The sequence below is a fragment of the Larimichthys crocea genome, chromosome XXI, assembly GCF_000972845.2.
Source record: "Larimichthys crocea isolate SSNF chromosome XXI, L_crocea_2.0, whole genome shotgun sequence".
Lineage (NCBI taxonomy): Eukaryota > Metazoa > Chordata > Actinopteri > Sciaenidae > Larimichthys > Larimichthys crocea.
Window position 1 is genome coordinate 8,901,874 of NC_040031.1, and position 23,986 is coordinate 8,925,859.

Below are 23,986 nucleotides of genomic sequence, written 5' to 3' on the forward strand. Positions count from 1 at the left end.
AACTGTACACAAGTATTTGTTATAATTAGATTACTTATGATTAAAAACTTTGCTAACAGCCAAACATCAAGCAAGGTCAACAACAGCCTTTTATTTCACCAAGATCTCACCAACTACTTAAAGTCCTTAGAGGCTGCTGAGCCCTGTTACATTGCCCGCTCACCCAGCTCTGGTTCTGATCGGATGCGTTTTACACCTGGGGTATCCTGCAGGGTCTTGTATCTAGGTGCAAAGTTAAGTCTGGACATTACAATTTTAAACACAAAAGATATCTGATATCTGATATCTTGTGTTAGAAAGGGGGAGGTTGGGCACAAACACATTACAGTAACGACACATACCCGTCAATCAAAGCATCCACGCTCTTAATCCTGCATAACTTTAAGCCTTAACATAATGTGAACAGGTGAGTTGTATATAAATTCACCCTCAGTACAGTTGTCATGAACGGGGAAATTAGCTACAGAGACCAAAACTGTTTTTTGTACCAGGCTGTAAACATGTTTATTTCTGCTGTGAAGTTTTTAACATGGGGACTTATGGAGACTGACTCACTTCTGGAGCCAGCCTCAAGTGGACGTTTGAGGAACTGCAGTTTTTAGCATTCAGCATTGGCTTCACTTCACAGGGGCTGTTGTGTTCTTTCCTCGTATTTATTTAACGTGCTTCCTTGTGATTCATTCATGGCGTCCGTGTCACGGGTAATTTGTTTGTACACAGATGTCATCAGTTTGCAGAGAGACAGAATGACCATGGCTCTTGGCACGGAGATACAGCGCTGTTTAAAAGGCAGAGTACAAAGTGTCAAAGTGTATTCTGAGTCATTATATAAGTCTATTAAAAGAAAATCCACCCAAAAACTGAATTTATATGAAGACATTTGCAGTATTTAAGACAATAAAGCTAATAAACCAGCAACAAGTCATGGCGTTGAGCTTGAATCAATAATAGTGATAAGTGGCTCTGTGGGAACATTTCTATTTGAGACATTACATCCAACAGTCTATAATTAATATTACTTGCTATTAATTATACTGGTTATTCTGTTTTATGGTGGAGTTTCCTTTGAAGGGTCATGTCTATTTATTGTACCTGGCTGTGAATGTTTTTCCTCGTATTAGATGCATGTGATGTTGCATGTGCTCATGAAGTAACACTGTTTGTTTTCTCGTTTGTTTTTAAATCCGCTGTGAAGATTTTTTTAGTGACACTTAACATTTAACTCTATCTGTAGATGTTTAGATGTTAGCGGCAGATCCGTTAGGCCCTGTAAGTTGGGAGGTAGGACTCCAAAGACCATGTTTGTCCAGCACATGCTACAGATACTCGATTGGATCGAGATCTAGGGAATTTGGAGGCCAAGTCTTCAAACTTGTTGTTGTGTTCCTCAAACTATTCCTGAACCATTTTTTGCTTTGTGGCAGGGCGCATTATGCCGAACGAGGTAATCAAGGAATACTGTTTCCAAGATCTCCAACAGTGCTTAGGTCAGTACGTGTCAAAGTAGCGTCAACATGAATGGCAGAACCAGAGGTCTTCTAAGCAGAACATCACCCAGTATCACATTGTCGGCTTGCCTTCTTCCCATAGTGCAACCTGGTGTCATGTGTGTGTTTCTTCCATCGCTCTGTGGTCCAGTTCAGATGCTCACACGGAGAACACGGACACCCTGTCTGGTCTACCGCTATGCAACCCTATACGCAAACAAACTGTGATGTACTGTGTGTTCTGACGCCTCTCTATCAAAACAGCACTGAGGCCCACCTTCACCCATGTGAATCAATGAGCCTCGGCCACACATGATCCTAACACCGGTTCACTGCTTTCCTTGGACCACTTAAGATAGGTACTGACCCCACGAGAGCTGCAGTTTTTCAAGATGTTCTGACCCAGTCACATGACGTTTGCCCATTTTTTTCTGCTCCTAACATCAACTTTAAGAACAAAATGTTCACTTGCTGCCTAATATATCCCACAGACTGACGGGATCTATGATAACGAGATAATCAGTTCGAGATATACACAGTAGTTCTAAGTGTGTACACAGCGTGAGTATTAGTACAAGTAATGCAGTTGGTGGACATTACTTATGTGCAGTTAAACACTACCCTGTAAACATCAGCATCTCAGCATCGTCACCGTGAACCGGCTTTCAAGAACATTATCGTCATGACTTCACCTGTAATATAACATCAAATATTGTTTTTATGTTTCAGATGATTGGCTTGATTTCTTTGTTTCTATACATGCGTCCCATTCTCAGACTGGGTGCCGCCCTGCTGGCTCTCTGAACTCCACTAGTGTTGTTGGTGGTTCTTGCTCAATGCCATGTTTGACAGTAGGTGATCTGACAACAGCAGCTCATTAAACCTCCAGATTACAATCAGTAAAAAGCAGATCATTTGTCTACAACGTCAAAGTCGAAGCTTTGACTTCTTTTCTGCAGAGCATGCATGTTCACTCCCCCAACGAGCAGATTTATGAATCCGAGTGGCCTCCCACCCTCTCTGATGGAGCACCAGACAATGACTCAGCAGTTTTTTGGAGGAAAGTTGAGGTCAACAAGCATCTAAAACATCTTCTCACAACAATTTAAAGCTCTTTTGTTCTTCATCTTCTTTGTCTTCTTAATTAGGAAAAAAACAAGCAATTTATTTGTCCTTTTAAAAGTAATTTTCTGTGCATGATATAAACAATGTTATCGAGTAAATCTATTGTTGTTGTTTTTAAATTTTTGTTTGATTTCTTACATTTTATACCAAAGTCCATCTTTTTTTTCCGACTTTCATGCTTGCTCCGTTTTCTCTGAGTCGCTCTCAGAAAACTTCCTCCCTCCTTCACTGGCATTATTTCTTTCAAAGGGGTCGTAAAATGAAGTAACTGACTGGTCCTTATGTAAGTAGTAGTTTTTCACAAATATTTGACAGACCCCCCTGCCCCCCGCCGTCACTGCCTGCCGGTCGAGCTGCACATTATCACAAACTGAAGGAAATGGGAAACGTTTGACGTTTCCAGTTTTTTGTTTTTTGTTTTTTATTTTACTCCATGTGACATATTGATTTTACGCAACGTGGCTGAACAGTCTGCTTAAACACTTGAAATCACAACATGTTTTGTTGGCCCAGTTATTACATACACTACACACACGATTCATGAATGAGTAACTTTTTGTTTTGTTCCGATTTTGTGACGTCACTTTTCACTTGTTTTGATTTTTACATCCAGTTATTTAAGACAAAATCTGATTTTATAAAATATGTTAATAGAGTTTAATCTTTTTTTTTTCATAGCTGACGTAACAAAAACATTAAAGCAGCTATAATCAGTCTCTCTCTCTCTCTCTCTGGAGTTTAGTTTGTCCATTCATTTGTTCCCTCTCTCTCATTCAAAGGTAATGAAAACAGAGTTATGAATATTAGATTCTGTAATTCCTATGTGACCCTTTAATGGCTCACATAGCTACTTAGCTCTATGCCTATGAGGCAACCTCAGTGTCTGTAAAGTGAAGCCAATGCCAAAATGCCAAAAACTGCAGTTCCTCTAACGTCCACTTGAGGCTGGCTCCAGAAGTGAGCCAGTCTCCATAAGTCCCCATGTCCAAATGTCCAACTTCACAGCAGAAATAAACATGTTTACAGCCTGGTACAAAAAACAGTTTTGGTCTCTGTAGCTAATTTCCCCGTTCATGACAACTGTGAATATATATAAGGGTGAATTTATATACAACTCACCTGTTCACATTATATTAAGGCTTAAAGTTATGCAGGATTAAGCCCCGTACATTTTGAGGTTCATTCATACTGTCAGTGATTTGATTGAAGTGGAACTAATTAAATGTAGTTGAGAGCTGAACATGGCATCATCAGACAAGATTCATTGATCCACACTGAGGAAATGTATTGTTACAGCAGCTCATGGTGCACGTGGACAAGAACAATAAAAATAAAGTATAAAATGTATAGTATGGAGTTTTATGTGGAGGAGCTGTGGGGTTCATCATATGTTTCCCTGCTGTGCCTGTGTGTACATTGTAGTTAGTGAAGTATAAATACTGAAGTACAAGAAGTATTTGCATCTTCTCTGTGTAATCTATATGTAATTGTGTTAAGCAAAGGAAATTTGCACATACTAGTTAAATGTTTATGTAACCTCGTCCCTGCAGCTGCGTTAACCTGTCTGCTCATGTGACGCGTGACACGTCCCGCCGGTGATCTCCTCTGTTCATGCTTTGCGGTGGTCTGGTTCTGGTTAGTGATGTAAGAATGGAGTCATGGCACGACCCTCATCCTCCACCAATGGAAATATGGGCTGGGCTCAACACCCATTTTTGGCAGTCCTGCTATAAAACCTGCATAAAGCATCTCAAACTGTCCAGTTTATGTAAGTTATTAACCTGCGCTGCAGCTTTTTGGACACAGACTCTCTGTTGAATATTTAAGGAGGTAAGTATGCAAACACATATATTTAAAGTTTTATCATTTCAATTAATGATCTGATATTTAACGTGATATTTAAGACGTTTTTCATCTGTTTTATTGATGTTTTGGATATTATATTATATTATATATTTTTTGCACGTCATTATTTATGTTAATGAGTTTAAATTTTAGTCTTTTTTTTCTTTCTAAAATCATGTATTGACAGACTCCGTTGAATTTCGTCTGTCTGTTCAAAGTTTCAAAATAAAATTAAACATTTAGAGAATTTATCAGAATTATTAAACAAGTATTTTCAGTTTTACTTTTTATGTAGAAAAAAACCCCCAAACAATTGTGATGCAGTTTTTATTTTTGCAGTTGCAGTTGAGGCCGGTATTTACACTGTTGAAAGACACATTTTAAATCAACTACTAAAGTAAAAGTAGCAATCCTGCACTGTAAAAAAAAAAAAAGAACACAAAAATATTTATTGATGTAAAAGTAGCAATATTGTACTCTAAAAAAACAGTGTTACAATGTTTACTTAAGTAAAAGAAGCATTACTGTACTATAGAAAAATTTACAAGGATTTTACTTTAAAGTACTAAAAGTACATCAAGTACTGTACCTCGAAGGTGTCAAAAGTAAAAGTACTCATTATGCAGAATGACCACCTTGACGTTTTATAGGCTGTTATTGTCTCAGCTCGTGTTGGAACAAAATGTATTTCTCTCTCGATGTTTGAAGCTCTTTCTTCAAGTCTGACTATGTTTTGTTTTTTTGAACCAGCACTCTGTGAGTGAACTGGGATGTGTGTGTCTTTTAATCATGTTTTATTAACATGGATTAACATGCTAAAGTTGTAGGTGGTCGTCAGGGATCTAACTTTGAGTATTTTGTTTAGTGTTGCATGCCTGTAATCTTTAATAATTAATTATGTTTATAAGATGAGTAAAAAAATAAATAAATACATTTCCCACTGAATTGTTGCAGTATTGAGTAAATATACTTTCCATCAGTGGAAAGATATTTCTGCTCTGAAACTTTCTGTCCGTCATCCTCATCAGTTCCAGGATGGATAACAAGTCGTACTTGGTGCAGATGAACGGGAATGGAGTCCACGGGAAAACCACCGTCAATGCCAAAACCCTGAATAGTACCAATGGGAAGGGAGTACACGGGAACAGCATCCACCACGTCAGCGTGAATGGCAGTTTGTATCCGGCCAAAGCCAAGAGCCGCAGGCAGAGGTGGGAGGTGAAGCCATCAGAGATGTCCAAGAACACGCTTAATCCCATCAGGGCCATCGTGGATGGGATGAAGCTCACCCCGAACCCCGATAAACCCATGATCGCCCTCTCCATCGGTGAGACAACTTAGATTCATTAAACCATAAACAACAAGCAGCATGACAGTCTTCCTTCTATATGTTCACGTCTGCATAGAGTTAAATTCATTAAATATTAGCTTTTTTCACACTGTTTGATCAATGGTTCGTTCATTTGGATGACGTTTGTTCCTCAGGGGATCCCACTGTGTTTGGAAACCTGCCTACAGACAATACCGTGCTTCAGGCCATGAAAGATGCCATAGACTCGCAAAAATTCAACGGCTACGCTCCGTCTGTCGGTGAGTCACACAAACCAGGATAAAGGATAGAGATGTCATTTCATGTCAGCTTTTAAAAGACGCATTAAGGTGAGATGTTTTGGTGGTCATTTGCAGGTTACCTGAAGAGTCGGCAGGCGGTCGCCAACTTTTACAGCTGCCCCGAGGCTCCACTGGAGGCAGAGGTGCTCATTCTTCATACACTATTTCATTGGTGCAATGCCTGCAGTGCTACCTTTAAGTATATGTTTTTATGTATCTGTTAGATCAAACTGTAGGGTTAGCATGGATGTATGTTTTAGGCATCTCTGAACTGAAGTCCACCCTTGCTCCCTTCCAGGATGTGATTTTGACCAGTGGCTGCAGTCAGGCCATTGACCTGGCTATCAGTGTTCTGTGCAACCCAGGGGACAACATCCTGGTCCCGTGCCCGGGCTTCTCTTTATATAAGACCCTGGCTGTCTCCATGGGCATCGAGGTCAAACTCTACAACTTGCTGGTAAGAAGAAAGGGGTGCCGCCACCACTAAACACAGAAATTAACCTTTCAAACTGAATCCTTGCTAAAAAAATTGATTTCTGAGTGTTCACTGCAAAGATAACTAAGCATCAATGGTTATTTTATCATCAAAAATGCAAAAGTCTTGGGAACCTAGAAGGTCTTTGCACCGTCTTAGAACATGGCATCCAGGTCTAACCTTAACCCACTTCACATGGTGTCTGTTTCCTTGTCCATGGACTGCTTGGCTCTTGGAAAGTTCTCCAAGTGTAAAATGTTTCATGTTCAAGATTTCTCCTCCTCATGTTGTGCATTTGGAATTAACCCAGGTGTGTAACAACAGAAGATTGAATATTATGTTTCCATTAGTGTATAATCACATGAAAATAAGACTATTTATGTTTTTGTTACCCACAAACATCATATATGTTCTTCTACTGAGTCTGCTGCTTCTACAGTAGCCCAGAATAGACAAACTATATAGGGATTTTCACATTTTTCATGAGTTTTGCAGCCATCGTAGTTTCTCCTTCACTCCAGTAAAGAGAAGGTGAGGCGAGGGTTGGTTACAGTTGCTTGCAATCTGCAGCCTCACCTCTAGATGTCACTAAATCCTTCACACCGGACCTTTGAAAAGTGTCATTAGAGCAGCAGGAGTGTAGCTATTTGCAGTTATTGGTTCAGGATGAGCTCCACAGCGCCGCAGATTGAAAGCAGATCGCAAACGTTTCTGCAACAATCAATACAAACAAAGCTAAGCACAGTCTGGTACATCAGTATGATGAGCGTTGTCATTTTAATAAAAACGAGATCATCTCTCTCCTGAATAAAGATGCGTTTCACATATTCAACTGACCACAGGTCAGTGGAATGACGCAGACAGTACAAAGGAAAGGTTTCAACATCATTTCAAAGAATAAAGGAGGATTGTTCAGAGGACTTGTAAGATGGAAATGATTATATTTTCTTTAGTGGTGCACATATTAATCATGATATTAATCATCTTACATCTTTGATTCACAGCCGGAGAAGTCATGGGAGGTTGACCTGCAACACCTGGAGAGCCTGATTGACGAGAGGACATCCTGTCTTATCGTTACCAACCCGTCCAACCCGTGTGGCTCCGTCTACAGCAAGGAACACCTCCAGAAGATCATCAAGGGTGAGCTGCAGCTTTTAGTTGGACAAAGAGTTAAACTCCTCAGAAGCTTCGGGTTTGCAGGCAAACATCTGGACAATTACATAAACTCATTTTGCCTCATCTTGTTCTCGTTTTTCTCAGTGGCCTCCAGACACTGCGTTCCCATTCTGGCTGATGAAATCTACAGCGACATGGTGAGTTCAATTACACGGCAACACAAGTCGTGTAGCAAAAGTTGGCAGGTGCTCTTGGCCGTCTGTAACAGCAGAGGTTTTGTTTTATTTGGTATTCGCCCTGGTTCTGGATGGTGGGTGGACACCATCCAATATTCAGGCCTGACTGAGGACCTAGAACCAGGAAAGTGTAGCAACTGGAAGCAGTGGACATGAGTTTTGTCACATGAGATGATTTTATGATTCTAATATCAAGACTTTCTTCTAATATTCTGACTTATTTCTCAAAATATTACAATTATCTAAAAGGAGCATCATGCAGCGATGGGAAGTTAGATTGGTGCATCTCCTGAGCTCTGCAGCAACTTCATGCCCATTATTCATGTGAAGTTTTGTGAGTAAGCTGATTGACCAATGACCAAACACAACCTCTGAAACCAGCGGTGGCCAGTCTTGCAGGGAATGCAGTAGTTTACCGAGGCAGTTTTCATGCCGGGTTTGGCTCCTGACATCCCGGAGCTGTCAATAGCTACAGTACACCATTGGCAGAGCTACTTAGGTTCGCTACTTGGCAATCTTTCCATCAGGAAAGTCTGTAAATCACCTTGGTAGTGTAACATTAATCCCTGTTGGTCTCTGAAGCTGTGCAGACTCTAAATAAATACCTCAAAAGTGACTTTTTGTCATCGTTGGTCCAGATACTGGAGTCATTTTCTAGGTTCTAGAGAGAACCATATTTTATCTCCATCTAAGATCGAGATGGAGACTGAAATCAGAGGCAGAAGTGAGAGACAGTTGGCGAGTCGACCCTTTAAACAAACAAATAAGAAAGAATTCAAATGTTGACCATCACCAGAACAGCTTTGGCAGCACTTTTCTAAAGCGTTGGCATCATTGTCGGCCTTGATGGAGTCTGAACTGGTCAAACTTTAGTTGAAGGTCATGCAAACATGTAGGCAGACACACACACACACACACTCACAGGCGGCCTGAATGTTGTTTGTCAGTGCCAATAAGGTAAGAGTTGAATCGTCTTGTGCAGTAGTTTTCCACATGGTAAGGCGTTAAACACAGATCATGGTGAAGCATCATCATCACTATCATCATCTCAGTCTTTCTTCTTCTTTAAACTTGACAAATTTATCAAAGTATGAGGTTTATTAAGACGAGAAAGACGAAGAGCGACGATGGAAGGCTTGAGTGGAAAAGTTCTGGGGGTTATTGGGTGCATCCACCCTCCCCTTCCCAACCACCACCAGCAGCAGCAGCACCACCATCATCTGACCACTTCACATTAAGCACAAGCAGACCAGAATGACTTTGCACTTTTTTGTCTTGCGTACATGTGTTTGCAATTAATGCAGATGTCGGGTTCTGGCAGTTGAAACTGGAGGAATGAGGGGGGCGTGTTGAGGTGGTTGGAGAGCTCGGATTGGAGGGGTGTGGTAGGGAGGCCTTTCTTTTAGAAGGGGCCATGTCTGGAGAGGTGTGGGGGCACAGTCGTTGGGGCGTTATCCCCTGTCCCTCGCCTCCAGAACACCCTCAGCTGTAAATCAAGTTTTTATAGCGCGTCAGCACAGATGACCTGAGCTGTAAAGTAAAATTTTAAGTATCATGAAACACTATTAAACAACAAACTTCATATAATATAATTTACATATATAATTTACATATACATTTTCTCTGAACTTCTGCAATCCTACTCGGAGTGGTGGTGGAGTCAGCCACAAAAAAATATTGGAATGCCATGCAGACATACTGTACCGTCTGGCCAATGGGAAGCGGGGCAGCTCCCTCCATCGTCAAAGATAATGTGTCATTTTAATTTGAACCAGCTTTCTGTGGGTGGAGCGTATCGAACTGTGGTTACTGTACGATCAGCCTCTCCTTTATGCGCCTGGCCCGCCTCCCCCCCCCAAGCTACCCCTGTCTCTACTCATGTTCTTTACAATGGTTTCCACCTCATCTCCAGGATAAATCATCCAGGCTTCCTTTGGGGTTATTTATTATAAAAGCGATAACCCGTAAATCACATTTGTTAAGGTACTTAAAAGGTCTGATACTCATGATGGGAAGTGAACCTTCCATCTGCTTTAGTCAGAACTTTATTTAACTATTAAAGGCGTTTTTCGGTTATTTAAAATTGTTTACAAAACTCATTTTAATCTGTAAATTAACAGTTGTTTTTAGCATTATGCCTGTCAGCTATTTCTCGTTTTTGTAATTGTCACGGAAATTCGATAAAGACTGAGAACACGATCAGTATTAAATGAGAACATAATGAAAATTTATGATATTATTTATATAGTATATTATCTGCTTTCTTAAATTACATACACATTTATGTAAACGGACAATGATACTCTGTAATTAACTATGTAGCTTGTTATATTTATATATAAACACATTTTTCTTTGTGGTTTTAATGTAAATCTTTTTAGTTTTATATTCTAATTGTAATTCTGGATACAAACTTATCAAACTTTTGTCATGACATCAAACATAATGCAGCGTTTTGTTTTTTTGCAAAGCTGCTCTCTTGAGGTTGAAACTTTCTTTCCCCGAGATCAGTCGAAGTCACTTTATCGAAGGTGTTTGATCGTTATAATTACAAGAACATCTGTAAAATAAAAGTGTTTCTCTGCAAAACCGTCAGTAAATGTAATGTTTTTGATGTTTATTTCAGTAACAGCTGAAGATAGACATGAAGAGTGGCATGATGATGTTGCGTTCACAGTTTGTTCTGCTGAAAAGTGATTTAATGCCGTTCTTGTGACATAAACTTGGCACTACACAGTTGGATTTTTTTGTTGTCTGCTCTCGACCTTTTAGACTTGATTATTATACAGTACTCCACTTTCCATGTTGTAAATATTGCCTCCAGTTGAATGTGAGTTCCATTCAAAGGCAGCAAAAACTTGCTTTAGCCGTGACCATTCTGTCATCTGGACTTCATTTCGTTCCTGCTCCTGTGTTTCAGGTTTTCCCAGGTTGCAGTTGTCCATCCATGGCGTCTCTCAGCACTGATGTTCCCATCCTTTCCTGCGGCGGCTTGGCTAAACGCTGGCTGGTCCCCGGCTGGAGGATGGGGTGGATCCTCATCCATGACAGGAATGATTTATTTGGATCTGAGGTATGTTCTTTTTTTGTTTTTTTTCTTTTGTGCATTCTTTTAACAGAGACTCTGATAGATCACTGTTACATTTACCTAATGTCCTCTGAAGATTCGACAGGGTCTGGTGAAACTGAGCCAACGTATTCTTGGAGCCTGCAGCATCATCCAGGGAGCCCTGGAGAGCATCCTCAACAACACACCTCAAAGCTTTTACAACAAAACGATCAGCTTTCTCAAGGTAAACGGGAGGATGATGACATATATATATATATATATATCTTCTTACTGTCTTTTTATTTTACTATTTCATGATGTGTCTTCAGTTCTCTTCTCTAACATCTCTTACTTGTTTTATGTACTTGTATTCTGAATCACATGAGACTGATCGGAGGGTTTATCTCTTTCTTCTTCAGTCCAACTCAGAGATTTGTTTCAACGAGCTGTCCACCATCCCCGGCCTGAACCCCGTCATGCCTTCAGGGGCCATGTACCTCATGGTGAGTACAAGAAGTGTGTGTGTGTGTGTGTGTGTGTAGTTTATTTTGAGGCTCCACTGAAAGGTGCTATTAAGTTGCGAGAGATTTTAGATTCGGTTGATGGACACTTTAATTCTCAGGGCATCATTGATTAATTCCAATAAATACTCAATATACTGCAGTGTAGTCGTTGTTTATGTATATGTCTTCATACAACAGTTAGTTCAGACCGATAATCTGATTGGACAAGAGTCGTTTCATGACTACTTTAGATGGTAACCAAGTATCAGCCATTTACTGCATGCTGGTGTTAGAAACTGAGCTGAAACCTGATCAGCCAATGTCCATTGGCCAAAAGTCCAACGGCCAAAGTTCATTGCCACATTAATAAAATCTTTTTGATGTTATAAAACAAATTGAAGCTGCCTCTAATCTTTGCCTTCTTCATCCATGTCCAGGTGGGTATTGACATAGATCACTTCCCAGACTATAAGAACGACGTGGACTTCACTGAGAGCCTGGTGACCGAGCAGTCCGTCTTCTGTCTTCCTGCTTCAGTAAGACACCGTCTCATTTACCCATTAGTCTCAACATCTGTCTACATGGTTAACTTCAAAATAAACTAAATACCTCTGTCCTCTCCCAGGCGTTCGAGTATCCCAACTTCTTTCGCATTGTGGTGACGGTGCCAGAGGAGATGATGCTGGAGGCTTGCAGTCGGATCAGGGAGTTCTGCCAGCGCCACTATCGGCCCGGCAGCCCCGACAGCAACTATCTGGATCAGTGATGCAAACAGATCTGGATGGAACAACTGTCCTCCAGTCGGTTATATACAGCAGCGGGATTCCCCTTTACCACCACGTTACAAAGTTAGAGATGTAGAAATGTTATTATTGTCATCACTGTAGCACGGAAACGCTTGGAAGCAGCATATCGGATGGTGTAATTTTTTAAACCGTATGAAATGAGCAGACTTAATATTTATATTTTATACAGGAAACTTATATTAACCTCTTCTTGTTTTTGTGTATTTATATATAATTGGTGTAACGCTTTGTACGCCTATGTCATGTAACTTCTTTGATCAACTGCAGGATCGTCGACTGTGCATGCTGTCATTAATCTGCATGATTTGCTCGAACACGACTCTCAGTGCTCTTTATCAGAACGTTCTCTGTACGTTGTTTGTATGTTAATTGGGCATCATATTGAATCACATATATGTAGTTTTTTGTTAATAGCTGGCTAATAAAAACCATGTTGACATGGACTGTTTTTGGGATTCTGCCTCTGCTCTGCAATCATAAAAACCATCGAATTATACTTTCTAAAAGTTTTGTACACAGCCATAACATTATGACCATAGTCCTGACCCGCCCAGGCATGGACTCCACTAGACCTCTGAAGGAGTGCCATTATATCTGGCAATAGCAGCAGGTCTGTTAAGTCCTGTAAGTTGTGAGGTGGAGCCTTCATAGAAATAACAATAATACGTTTATTTCATAGGTGCCTTTCTGTCACCCAAGGACACCTTATAATAAATAAAAGTAGACACCAAATAACAAAAACAAACAAAAAGAACCATAAAAGTATATACAATTACAAGAATACAACATAAAACAGGTTAAAATAGGACAGTGCAATTGAATCAGATGGAAAAGGCAAGTCTATTTTAAACAGGTGGGTTTTGAGTGTGGACTTGAAGGAGGGGACAATCGGGTGAATGAAGGAGGAAGATCTGAGGGAGCGAGGGGGGAGCAGCAACATGGAGAAGATCCGAGAGATGTGGTGATGCAAGATTATGGATGGCTTTGAATGTGAGCAGAAGGATTTTGTAATTGGGTTTGAGCGTGAGCCAGTGGAGCTGTTGCAGGACAGGAGTGATGCGGTTCTGGTGATGATGCGGGCATCTGAATTCTGGACCAGTTGGAGCTTATGGAGAGATTTGTGGGTGAGGCCAAGGAGGAGGGAGTTGCAGTAGCCCAGGCAGGAGGTGACGAGGCTACGAACCAGGATGGCAGTGGTATTAAGAGTAAGGGAGGGACGGAGGAGGTTGATATTGCGTAAGTGGAAATAGGCGGACCGGGTGATGTTGTTGATCAGACTTGGCCAAGTGAACACCTTGATCTCACTGTTGACCATCCCTGAACCATCAGATTTCTTCCATTTTGGCTTCTCTGCATTGGCTAACTGTTAAAATCAAGAACAGAATTTAAAATCCTGCAAAGCTCCTAACGGTCAGGAACCTTAAAGAGCTCATCATAGCACCCTATTACCTGACTAGAACACTGCACTCTCACCTTCCTCCTTGTGGTTCCTTGTGGTTCCTAAAAGTAGATCCAGATCCAAGCTCTTTTTCTGTGGAAGTTCATAAACATGTCGCGTGGGGGACACGTCATATGACCAACTTAATGCCACAGTGCAGTGTATTAACACAGCTGTAACAGCCAAGTACAAGATCCTCCATCAGTCGGTGAAAACTCTCAACAATCATTCACACAAGCTGCACCAGCGCTTCAAGGACCAGGAGACCAAAGATACGAAAGGTACTGACGGTCAAACACAGCTGTCGCTTTGTCGCTGATGCACATCAGAGATGATGATGATGATGATGATGATGATGGTGATAAATTCTGGCTTTTCTTTCTACAATATTCTCACTTTTTTTTTTAAAAATCTTACTTTTTTCCCCCTTAAAATTTTGACATTTCTTTCCTAAAAATCAACTTTCCCCCTTAAAATTTTGACATTTCTTTCCTAAAAATCAACTTTTTTTTCCTCAAAATTCAGAAATTCAGACCTTTTTCTTTTTTCAAAGTTCTGACTTTCTTTTCTAAAAAATTTACTTTTTTCCCTCATAATTCCGACTTTTTTTCTTGAAAATTCAGACTTTTTTTCCTAAAAAAATTACTTTTTTTTCTCAAAATTTTACTTTTTTTCCTTAAAAATTTTGACCTTTTTCTTTTTTCAAAGTTCTGACTTTCTTTTCTAAAAAATTTACTTTTTTCCCTCATAATTCTGACCTTTTTTCTTGAAAATTCAGACTTTTTTTCCTAAAAAAATTACTTTTTTTTCTCAAAATTTTACTTTTTTTCCTTAAAAATTTTGACCTTTTTCTTTTTTCAAAGTTCTGACTTTCTTTTCTAAAAAATTTACTTTTTTCCCTCATAATTCTGACTTTTTCTTTCTTGAAAATTCAGACTTTTTTTCTAAAAATTTTACCTTTTTCTTCTTAAAAATTCGGACCTTTTTTGTTTTCCTTTTTTCCCTTTTTTCTTTTTTCTTCTTTTTTCAAAGTTCTGACTTTCTTTTTTCTTTTTCTTTTTTTTTCTTTTAAAAACTAGACTTTTTTTCTTTTAAAAAGTTGGAAGTGGAAGTTCATAAACATGTTCTGTCTGACTCTGACTCGCTGGAACCTAAAGGTTCTGAAGTTACCTGCAGGCGGCAGCACACCTTTTGTGTCTGCCGGAAACAGCGGAAGAAGTCGACAGCGCATGCGCAAGTTTCAAATTGCCGTTGAACCGGGAAACGTGCAGCGAGGAAGAAAACAACAAACTGTGAGTTATGTTGATAAAGTCTGAATATGATTATTTATTTAAGTTATATTTAAAGCTTCAGGTTTGCAGAGCTGTACAGACAGCAGCGAGAGTCTGAAGTTTAATGACGTCACAGATCTTTAATGTAATAAACTGTGTTAATGTTTATTATGGTTGTCCGTACAGTAATACATTTTATATTATTATTTTCGTTACACTATATACTGTGTGAAACAAAACATGAAATCAGCATCGAGGGGAAAAAAAAACATTACTACTTATTTTTGAATACAAAGAAAAGAAACTATGTATTACTGTCAACCTCTATATTTTATTAGGGAGATTTCAAGATTCATCACCATCATTTAAGCTGTTTTTGATTGAAGTTGATTATTATTTTAGGTCTCTTAAGTTAATTACTCATTTTAAAAAAAAGTCTATATTTAGATAGTTTCAACCTGTCACAACAGTTATAACTAGAACTTTATTTATATGTAAGATTACAAAGTCTGTCACATCTAAGTTTTATTTTTGCTTTTCTGTTTTGATCCTTGCTATATTATTATGTAACTATGCTGGTGCTATGTTACTATATACAATGTGAACTAGTATGACTGAATCTGTTTGTTTGTTCTTTCAATAAAGTTTGAAAAAAAAAAACTTTGATAACTGTTACATAAATACAGTGAGTAGACTTAAATATCATCTTCTGTGTTATTCAACACTGTGTACAATATCTGTGTTTACACATGTCGTTTTACTCAGACTGTCCACATTTTAAATACTGTCATATATCGTATTTATATAATAATAATAACTCTTATATCTACTCTCTAACACCTTTTAAAAAACAGAGCTTACAAAGTGCTCTGACAGACAGGCACAAACAGGAAACATAAAAAAAACCCAAGACAATATAAAACAAAAATTAAAACAACATAAAAACATGATAAATGACATAACACAACAGTAAAGATAAGCACAAAACACACACTGCGAACAACACACACAATAAAAAGAACAAAAATTAGAATTAAAATGTTTAAAAAGACGACGTCGCATAAAAATCTGTTTTAAGAAGTGATTTCACTGATTACACTGGGGAACAATTTGAAAAAAACATTTTCTGTTGAGTTAGATTTTTATGCTGATTCCGAAATTGCAGTCCAGTTTTTTTCTAGCACGTCAAGCTTTTACCCTCCACTGATCAGCAAAGTTCTTCTGATTAGCTGTAGTAAGACTTGCAAGCTGATCACGATTGGACTCATCTGCAGCTACGTGGCAACTTGTTTGTGCCGTCACAATGAGACAGTGCGGTGAGAGGTGTGTGCAGCTCCCAATAGGTCAGTACTATCAATATCTGCACACAGAAAGCCAGCATAGTAGAATGAAGAGGACTTGTGCTGCTGTTCTCTTCACCTTGTAACCATGGGCATACCGCTGTAAGTTCTGTTTGGTTTGATGATGTTTTTGTAGTTTTCAAAGCTTGTAACTATTCCATCTTAGTGTTTGATTTGCATAGGTATATATTTCCTTTGTTCCAGATCATGTCTGCTCCTGACTCCTTTTGCTTTATTTGTGCTAGTTTCACCATTCCAAGTCAGAGGAAAGCAAACATCAGTGCATTTGTCCAACAAGCATGTTTTGCATATTTTAAAGTAAAACTCTGTGATCAAGACAACAAGCCATGGGCCCCTCACAAAGTGTGCAAGCAGTGTGTTGAGAGTTTACAGATGTGAACCAAAGGAACACGTGAAAAGTTGGCATTTGGTATCCCCGTGGTTTGGAGAGAGCAAAAAAGATCATTGCACAGACTGTTACTTTTGTTTAGTATAAAACAAGCACATATCTGTGAAGTACAGTATTTTTCATATTTTTTAAGAAAACAAGGATCCTATAGTTCAAAAACTTGACGTGATAGAGAAAAACTGAGATCAGTTTTAGATTCTGCACCCAAAAATCTGTTAAAAACAGCTGTCAGACCGAACTCAACAAAAATTGTGTTTCCCAGTGTAATGTTCATCCATGTATGCAGTATTTCTTCTCAGTACTTGTCACCTGTACAGTGTATAGAACATCCTCAGATAACTTCACTAACTGTGTGTGTGACACTTTCAGGACGATGGATGAGCTGGAGGACATCAGCGGCCACATCGGTGACAGGATCTCATCCCTGCAGCGCATGGTGGATCTGTCAGTTGTTGGTATGACAGTTACAGGAATGTTAGTACTGTTGTTTTCTTTATGAAAAAGCTATTAAAGTGTTAAAGTGTTATTGTGTCTCCCCACATTTAGAACTGCCTCGAAATAAGATGAAGAAACTCGGACAAGAACTGTTCACGCTGGAGAGACTTCTGGAGGAGTTTGAGAAATGTGTTGGCCGACAGAGAGAGCAACTCAAACATCTGAAGGTAACTTAGAAGCTGAGCAGTACTCGGTTTCTGAACGAGTTCAAACATACTTAATGATGACGCACGTCTCGTTTGTGTTTCAGGAGTTCGAGGCGTCCTTCCAGAAAGATTTGGAAGATGTGAATCATCTTAAGGACAACATACCTGCACACATGGCCAAGAAGAAGGGACCAGCAAAGTAAGTTATTCTCTTGATGTTCTTTGCAGACCACGCAGGGTTTGTGTACAGTCTGGGAAGTAATTAGTGAGTCTCCTGTTTGATTTTCTCTCATCGCTCAGTGGAAGTGAACCTGTGATGAAGCAGAGTGAAGCGGCAGATGTTCAGCCGGCCCAGATGGAAAACATCAAGAAGACAAACAAGAGCTTCATCCGAGAGATGGACTTCATCACTATGCCAGAGTTTGAGAGCATCCCTCAGTAAGTGTTTTGATATCAGGACTGGGTATAAAAAATTATCTCGATACAAGCTTGTGATAAAATAAATGTCGATAATAATGCATATGCATATTTTACACTATACAGTTTGATCCATGTTCGTGTGTCTGTGGAAAGCTTTTGGACTGAAGTCATCTGTGTGTCTTCTGCTCTTCTCTGACGTTGTTTAGATTAATCGAGTACTTAGGTTAGGATGAATAAGATTCATTAGTACTAAAAACAATAGTTAGTTCTTGGTCTGGTCAGATTTAAATGTAAAAGTATTGAAGTTCATTTCAACTAAAAACTACAGCTGAAGGAAGTGATGGATAAGAGAATAAAACTGAAAAACACAAAGACACAAACAAATCTTAAACAGCCCATGCTCTTCACAGCGCAGTCACATTGTGGCTCGTAATTATCTTTTATTGGGTTTTTCATGCATGTTTTTGGTTTTGCAGCTAACATCAATCAAACTGGTTTATTTCTCTGTCTGGCGTTTATGTGTTTTTGCAGATTAACTCTTCATGAGATGTTTGGACTGACATCTTATAAACAAACAATCAGTTTGTTTCAGGCTCGGCCTAAAAACAGAGACGAAGGCGAAGCATGGTCATAATTATAAAAATAAAAAAACCATCAGCGTCAGTATCTTTTTATGTGGATTTATTAAAGAGTGTGTTTGTTTGTGTATCTTTTTAAGCTTTATGTTGGTGTGTTTCGCACAGGTACATGAAAGGACGTGTTTCATATGACCAACTTAATGCCACGGTGCAGTGTATTAACACAGCTGTAACAGCCAAGTACAAGATCCTCCATCAGTCGGTGAAAACTCTCAACAATCGTTCACGCAAGCTGCACCAGCGCTTCAAGGACCAGGAGACCAAAGATACGAAAGGTACTGACGGTCAAACACAGCTGTCGCTTTGTCGCTGATGCACATCACAGATGATGATGATGATGATGATGATGATGATGATGATGATGATGATGAATTCTGGCTTTTCTTTCCACAAAATTCAGACTTTTTTTTTTTATTTATTTACTTTTTTCTTAAAAATCATCTTTTTTTCCCCCTCAAAAGTTCAGGCTTTTTCTTTCTCTGAAATTCAGACTTTCTTTTCTAAAAAAAATACCTTTTCCCATAAAAATTCAGACTTTTTTCTTGAAAAATCAGACTTTTAAATGTATTATATATATATATATATATATATATATTAATAGTGCTGGTCAAACTAAGCTTAAGCGTTAAAATTAATGACAAAATTACGCGTAGGTTTGACAGCACATTATTATAGATATAGAAATTTTTAGGGAAAAGGTATGTTTTTTTAGGAAAAGAAAGTCTGAAGAAAAAAAAAAAAATATTAACGCATTAACGCGGTTTTCTTTACTCGTGGGGCCGCCATTTTGGATTTGGCAAAGTATAGCTTTGTTCCCAGATAATATTAGTGTGGTGTGGAATGGGTTATAAGAGGTATTAACTTAAAGCCCTGGCGGTTCCGCCACATTTGGCCATAGCTAAACCGTCCCTCTTGTTTTTAAGTTACAGCAGGATCTGCCACATCCAATATGGCAGACAGTAACGTATCGCAGCAACGGACCAACCTGCTCAGTGTGCGTCTGTGATATATGTCCCTATGATCTATCCTACTAAAGGAGATCTGTGCATATATGCTATGAATCTATTCTAACTAAAGGAGAGCGGTGCATATATGTCTATGATCTATCTAACTAAAGGATGAGTCTGTGCATAGATGTCTAATGAGCTATCCGAACTAAAGGAATGGCAGTATATACTGTCTAGGATCTATCCTAACTAAAGGAGAGTGCAGGTGCGAAAGATGGATAAGGAGACGAGCTTCTAGGGGGGAACAGTTTATATTTAAAAAGTTGCCCGACGCTCGGTTGGACAAACACAGGCAATTTGTCACAGTTTGCAAAGCCGAATTTAAATTCACAGAAAGTTAACAGACTTTAACCATTCAACCTAAGCAAACCACCCAGTCTACAACAAGGATTGTGGCACTCTCAGTATATTTCCTCAGTCTGCTTTTTCCCCACCTATCTTGTGCATACTGGGCATATGTGGCACCTTAAGCCAATACATGGAAGGATTTCATATACTGTTAGCTGAGTTTATTCTACTAATTGAATCATTTACATAAATAAATATTCAATTAAAGTTCAGTCTCAAAAAATCCATTTATGTTATTGATACAATTAATGATAGATTAATCGCATTAATTACAGAATTTTTTGCGATTAATGAGTTTAATTTTGTTTTTAATCGATGACAGCCCATATATATATATTAATTTAAAATCAATGACTTAAAACATAGTTTTAAAGAGGATATTTATCAGTAAGACTCTAGTCTGTTCTAAGAATCAGATTTAATGACGTCTGTATACCTCAACACCTTCAAATCTGTCAAATGTAAAGGGGCGTTTCATGAACACAGTTGGTGAAAGACATCTTGAGTACGTACAAGCTGAAAACACACTAACATACTGTTTTGTTGAAATGTCTTCCAGGTCAGTATTTTGTGGTGGAGGATGACATTCGTGAATTTACCCAGGTGAAGGTGGACAAGCGATTTCAGGGGATTTTGAACATGCTGCGACACTGTCAACGTCTGCGGGAGCTTCGTGGAGGAGGCCTCAGTCGCTACATGTTGTTATAAACGATGATGATGATGCTTTCAGTTACATTTGTATTATCATGGTAACATAGTTTGTATATATCCATCTCTCCTTGTTAATTGTATTTACAGACCATTAAAAATTGGTCATATTGACCAGTTGTCTGATTAGTTAGTGGCATTGATTTATTCGGTTACGTTACATTATTCAAAGTGAAAAATGACATTGTGCTCACCATTGAACATGACAGGACTACGATGCCTGTGTGACACTACTGTCCTCTAAATCTAAATCTCATATAAACGTGCTCTTGTGGTGGGACAAGTATTGGTTAGACATGTTCTCTCCTGTCATGTAACATCGTGTGGACAGGTATGTTGTGGTATAAATTATTGTGAATAAAATCTCTTCTTTTTTTTGTTTTATTATATATTGCATTATTACAGTGTTAAAACATTTAAAAACGTTTAACAAAATAAAAAATTAAAAGAAATAAAGCTTCATTGTGATTAATGTTTAGACTACAAGTTATTCAACGAAACAGCAGTTGGCTGCGGTTTGAGTCCTGGCCAATGCGTTAATTGTATGTGTGAAACCTAAGGTATTTGTCACTGCAGTTCTACAAATCACACTTGGCAGCTTGGTCCGTGGTGAATATTGTGCTGTGTCCGAGACTTGAACTCGGATCACTGGATTCAAAGTCCAGAATGCTGACCGTTACACCATGGAACCTAGGTAGGGAGTCAGGCTGTTTTAAAAGCACAGCAGGGGGCTAAAGGTCTTGACGGCACTGTAGAAAGAGCTCGTTGGCCAAAGAGTGACCCTGTTTCACAAAGGCTTTGTTTGACCCTCACATATTAATAAGTATGGGCTCGTCCGGGATTTGAACCCGGGACCTCTCGCACCCTAAGCGAGAATCATACCCCTAGACCAACGAGCCTCTGTCGCCAGGTCCTCACAGCTGTTCACAGCTGTTCACAGCTGTAGTTGAATGCTGGGAGGACCTGTGGTTGAACTTCATGCTGCTGATGTGGCAGCTTGGCACTCCACGTCTTATGTAGTCCAACAGCACCCTCTGGAGACGATCATCTAACTGTACGTGACATGTAACACTGAGCTCTAAGAGCACTGATTCTGGAAGCTATTTACATTCAAAATTTCAAAAATTCCAACTTATTTTCTTGAATTCTGACTTTTTTTCCACTCAAAATTCTGACTTTTTCCCCCCTAAAAAATCTGACCTTTCTTTTGGCAAAGTTCTGACTTTTCTTTCTTCAAAATTCTGACTTTTTTCCACTTTTGATTCTGACTTGTTTTCTCAAAACTCAAACTTTTTTCTCAAAATTCAGATTTTTTTTCACTTTTAATTCAGACTTTATTTGACAAAATTCTGACTTTGTTTTTCTGACACTTTTTTTCTCAAAATTCTGACCTGAAAAATTTGCTTTTTTCTTACAATTCAGACTTTTTCCCCCCTCAAAGATCAACTTTCCCCCCTCAATATTCACTGTGTTGTGTTCACAAGGTTCCACCGAGACTTGAACTCGGATCACTGGATTCAAAGTCCAGAGTGCTGACCATTACACCATGGAACCTTTCCTTTCTAAGAATTCGACCTTTTTTTCCTCAAAATTTAGACTTTTTTTTCTGAAATTCTGACTTTTTTTCTCAAAAAATCAACTTTCTTTCCTTAAAGTTCAGACTTTTTTCCACTCAAATTTTAGACTTTTTTATTTGGCAGCTTGGTCTGTGGTGAATATTGTGCTGTGTCAAGACAGTGGATGTTCACAAGGTTCCACCGAGACTTGAACTCGGATCACTGGATTCAAAGTCCAGAGTGCTGACCATTACACCATGGAACCTTTCTTTTTTGTGAATTTCACCATTTTTTCATCAAAATTCAGATTTTTTTTCTCAAAATTCTAACTTTGTTTTTCTTAAATTTTGACTTTTTTCCTCTAAAAATTCACACTCCCCCCCTCCTCCTTTTTTATTTGGCAGCTTGGTCTGTGGTGAATATTGTGCTGTGTCAAGACAGTGGATGTTCACAAGGTTCCACCGAGACTTGAACTTGGATCACTGGATTCAAAGTCCAGAGTGCTGACCATTACACCATGGAACCTTTCTTTTCTAAGAATTTGACCTTTTTTTCCTCAAAAATTAGACTTTTTTTTCTTAAATTCTGACTTTTCCCCCCCTCAAAAATTAGACTTTTTTTTCTTAAATTCTGACTTTTCCCCCCCTAAAAAATCTGACCTTTCTTTTGGCAAAGTTCTGACTTTTCTTTCTTCAAAATTCTGACTTTTTTCCACTTTTGATTCTGACTTGTTTTCTCAAAACTCAAACTTTTTTCTCAAAATTCAGATTTTTTTTCACTTTTAATTCAGACTTTATTTGACAAAATTCTGACTTTGTTTTTCTGACAATTTTTTTCTCAAAATTCTGACCTGAAAATTTTTGCTTTTTTCTTACAATTCAGACTTTTTCCCCCCTCAAAGATCAACTTCCCCCCCCTCAATATTCACTGTGTTGTGTTCACAAGGTTCCACCGAGACTTGAACTCGGATCACTGGATTCAAAGTCCAGAGTGCTGACCATTACACCATGGAACCAAGAGGAAGATTTCAACACCCCCCCCCCAAAAAAAGATTTTTCATCAAATTTTGACTTTTTCTTTCCCCTCCTTTTTTTAAAACTGACATGGTGAAACACTGTGTTGTGTTCACAAGGTTCCACCGAGACCTTGAACTCGATCACGGGATTCAAAGTCCAGAGTGCTGACCATTACACCATGGAACCTTTTTTTCTGGAATTTGACCCTTTTTTTTCTCAACAAATGAGCTTTTTTCCTCAAAAAACCAACTTTCCCTTAAGTTCAGAATTTTTTTTCCTTCTTTATTTGGCAGCTTGGTCTGTGGTGAATATTGTGCTGTGTCAAGACAGTGGAGTTCACAAGGTTCCACCGAGACTTGAACTCGGATCACTGGATTTCAAAGTCCAGGAGTGCTGACCATTACACATGGAACCTTCTTTTCTGAATTTGACTTTTTTCCTCAAAATTTAGACTTTTTTTTTCATAGGGAATTCTGATTTCTTTTTCTTAAATTCAAACTTATTTCTTTAATTCTGACTTTGTTTTTTCTTAAATTGTGACATTTTTTCTTAAAATTCTGACTTTTTTTCTTAAATTCCAACTTATTTTTCGTAAATACTGACTTTGTTTTTCTTAAAATCTGGTCTTTTTCTTTCCAGAATTTAGACTTTTTTTCTTTAATTCTGACTTTGTTTCTCAAAATTCATTTATCTTTTCCATCTGTTGTTGTTTGTTGTTGTTGTTGTTCACTCTTTCATCCTTCCAGTCAGCGCTCAGGTCAAACCAGGTGTTTCCTACAAACACAGTGCGCATGCGCAGGATTTAGCTGGACTAGTTAGCAGCTCGGGCCCGGTGTTTGTTTGTTTATTTGTTTATTTGTTAAACACGGTAACGGGATGGCAACAGAAGCGAAACGACACAAGGTGAACCTCAGTCTGTTTATGTGTGTGTGTGTGTC

The 23,986-nt window shown here is 38.7% G+C and overlaps 3 protein-coding genes and 5 non-coding genes across 8 annotated transcripts in view; 3 read left to right on the forward strand and 5 right to left on the reverse strand.

Moving 5' to 3' along the window:
* Positions 1–4,333: 4,333 nt before the first annotated feature.
* tat (tyrosine aminotransferase) lies at positions 4,334–12,699 on the forward strand. Its single transcript, XM_019258193.2, has 12 exons — positions 4,334–4,442; positions 5,486–5,784; positions 5,943–6,047; positions 6,144–6,211; positions 6,367–6,525; positions 7,548–7,686; positions 7,807–7,859; positions 10,819–10,971; positions 11,063–11,191; positions 11,367–11,450; positions 11,888–11,986; positions 12,076–12,699. Exons 2-12 carry the CDS (start codon positions 5,493–5,495, stop codon positions 12,214–12,216), a joined length of 1,422 nt encoding a protein of 473 aa, XP_019113738.1. The 5' UTR covers positions 4,334–4,442; positions 5,486–5,492; the 3' UTR covers positions 12,217–12,699.
* Positions 12,700–14,862: 2,163 nt separating this feature from the next.
* Positions 14,863–20,882, forward strand: ska1 (spindle and kinetochore associated complex subunit 1). The gene is made up of 7 exons (XM_019258203.2): positions 14,863–14,986; positions 17,084–17,169; positions 17,261–17,376; positions 17,460–17,554; positions 17,656–17,793; positions 18,519–18,688; positions 20,328–20,882. The coding sequence occupies exons 2-7, from the start codon at positions 17,088–17,090 to the stop codon at positions 20,474–20,476; spliced, it is 750 nt and encodes a 249-aa protein (XP_019113748.1). The 5' UTR covers positions 14,863–14,986; positions 17,084–17,087; the 3' UTR covers positions 20,477–20,882.
* Positions 20,883–21,303: 421 nt separating this feature from the next.
* On the reverse strand, positions 21,304–21,375 carry trnap-agg (transfer RNA proline (anticodon AGG)). Its single transcript has one exon. It is a non-coding gene; the product is annotated as a tRNA-Pro (tRNA).
* Positions 21,376–21,958: 583 nt separating this feature from the next.
* On the reverse strand, positions 21,959–22,030 carry trnaq-uug (transfer RNA glutamine (anticodon UUG)). Its single transcript has one exon. It is a non-coding gene; the product is annotated as a tRNA-Gln (tRNA).
* A 195-nt stretch (positions 22,031–22,225) lies between these two features.
* Positions 22,226–22,297, reverse strand: trnaq-uug (transfer RNA glutamine (anticodon UUG)). Its single transcript has one exon. It is a non-coding gene; the product is annotated as a tRNA-Gln (tRNA).
* Positions 22,298–22,485: 188 nt separating this feature from the next.
* trnaq-uug (transfer RNA glutamine (anticodon UUG)) lies at positions 22,486–22,557 on the reverse strand. Its single transcript has one exon. It is a non-coding gene; the product is annotated as a tRNA-Gln (tRNA).
* Positions 22,558–22,975: 418 nt separating this feature from the next.
* On the reverse strand, positions 22,976–23,047 carry trnaq-uug (transfer RNA glutamine (anticodon UUG)). The gene has a single exon. It is a non-coding gene; the product is annotated as a tRNA-Gln (tRNA).
* A 778-nt stretch (positions 23,048–23,825) lies between these two features.
* setd6 (SET domain containing 6, protein lysine methyltransferase) overlaps positions 23,826–23,986 on the forward strand; it is a 7,879-nt gene continuing 7,718 nt past the window's right edge. Inside the window, exon 1 of the mRNA XM_027272526.1 lies at positions 23,826–23,951. Coding sequence (XP_027128327.1) covers positions 23,925–23,951 — 27 coding nt within the window. The 5' untranslated portion in view covers positions 23,826–23,924. The remainder of the gene's footprint in view (positions 23,952–23,986) is intronic.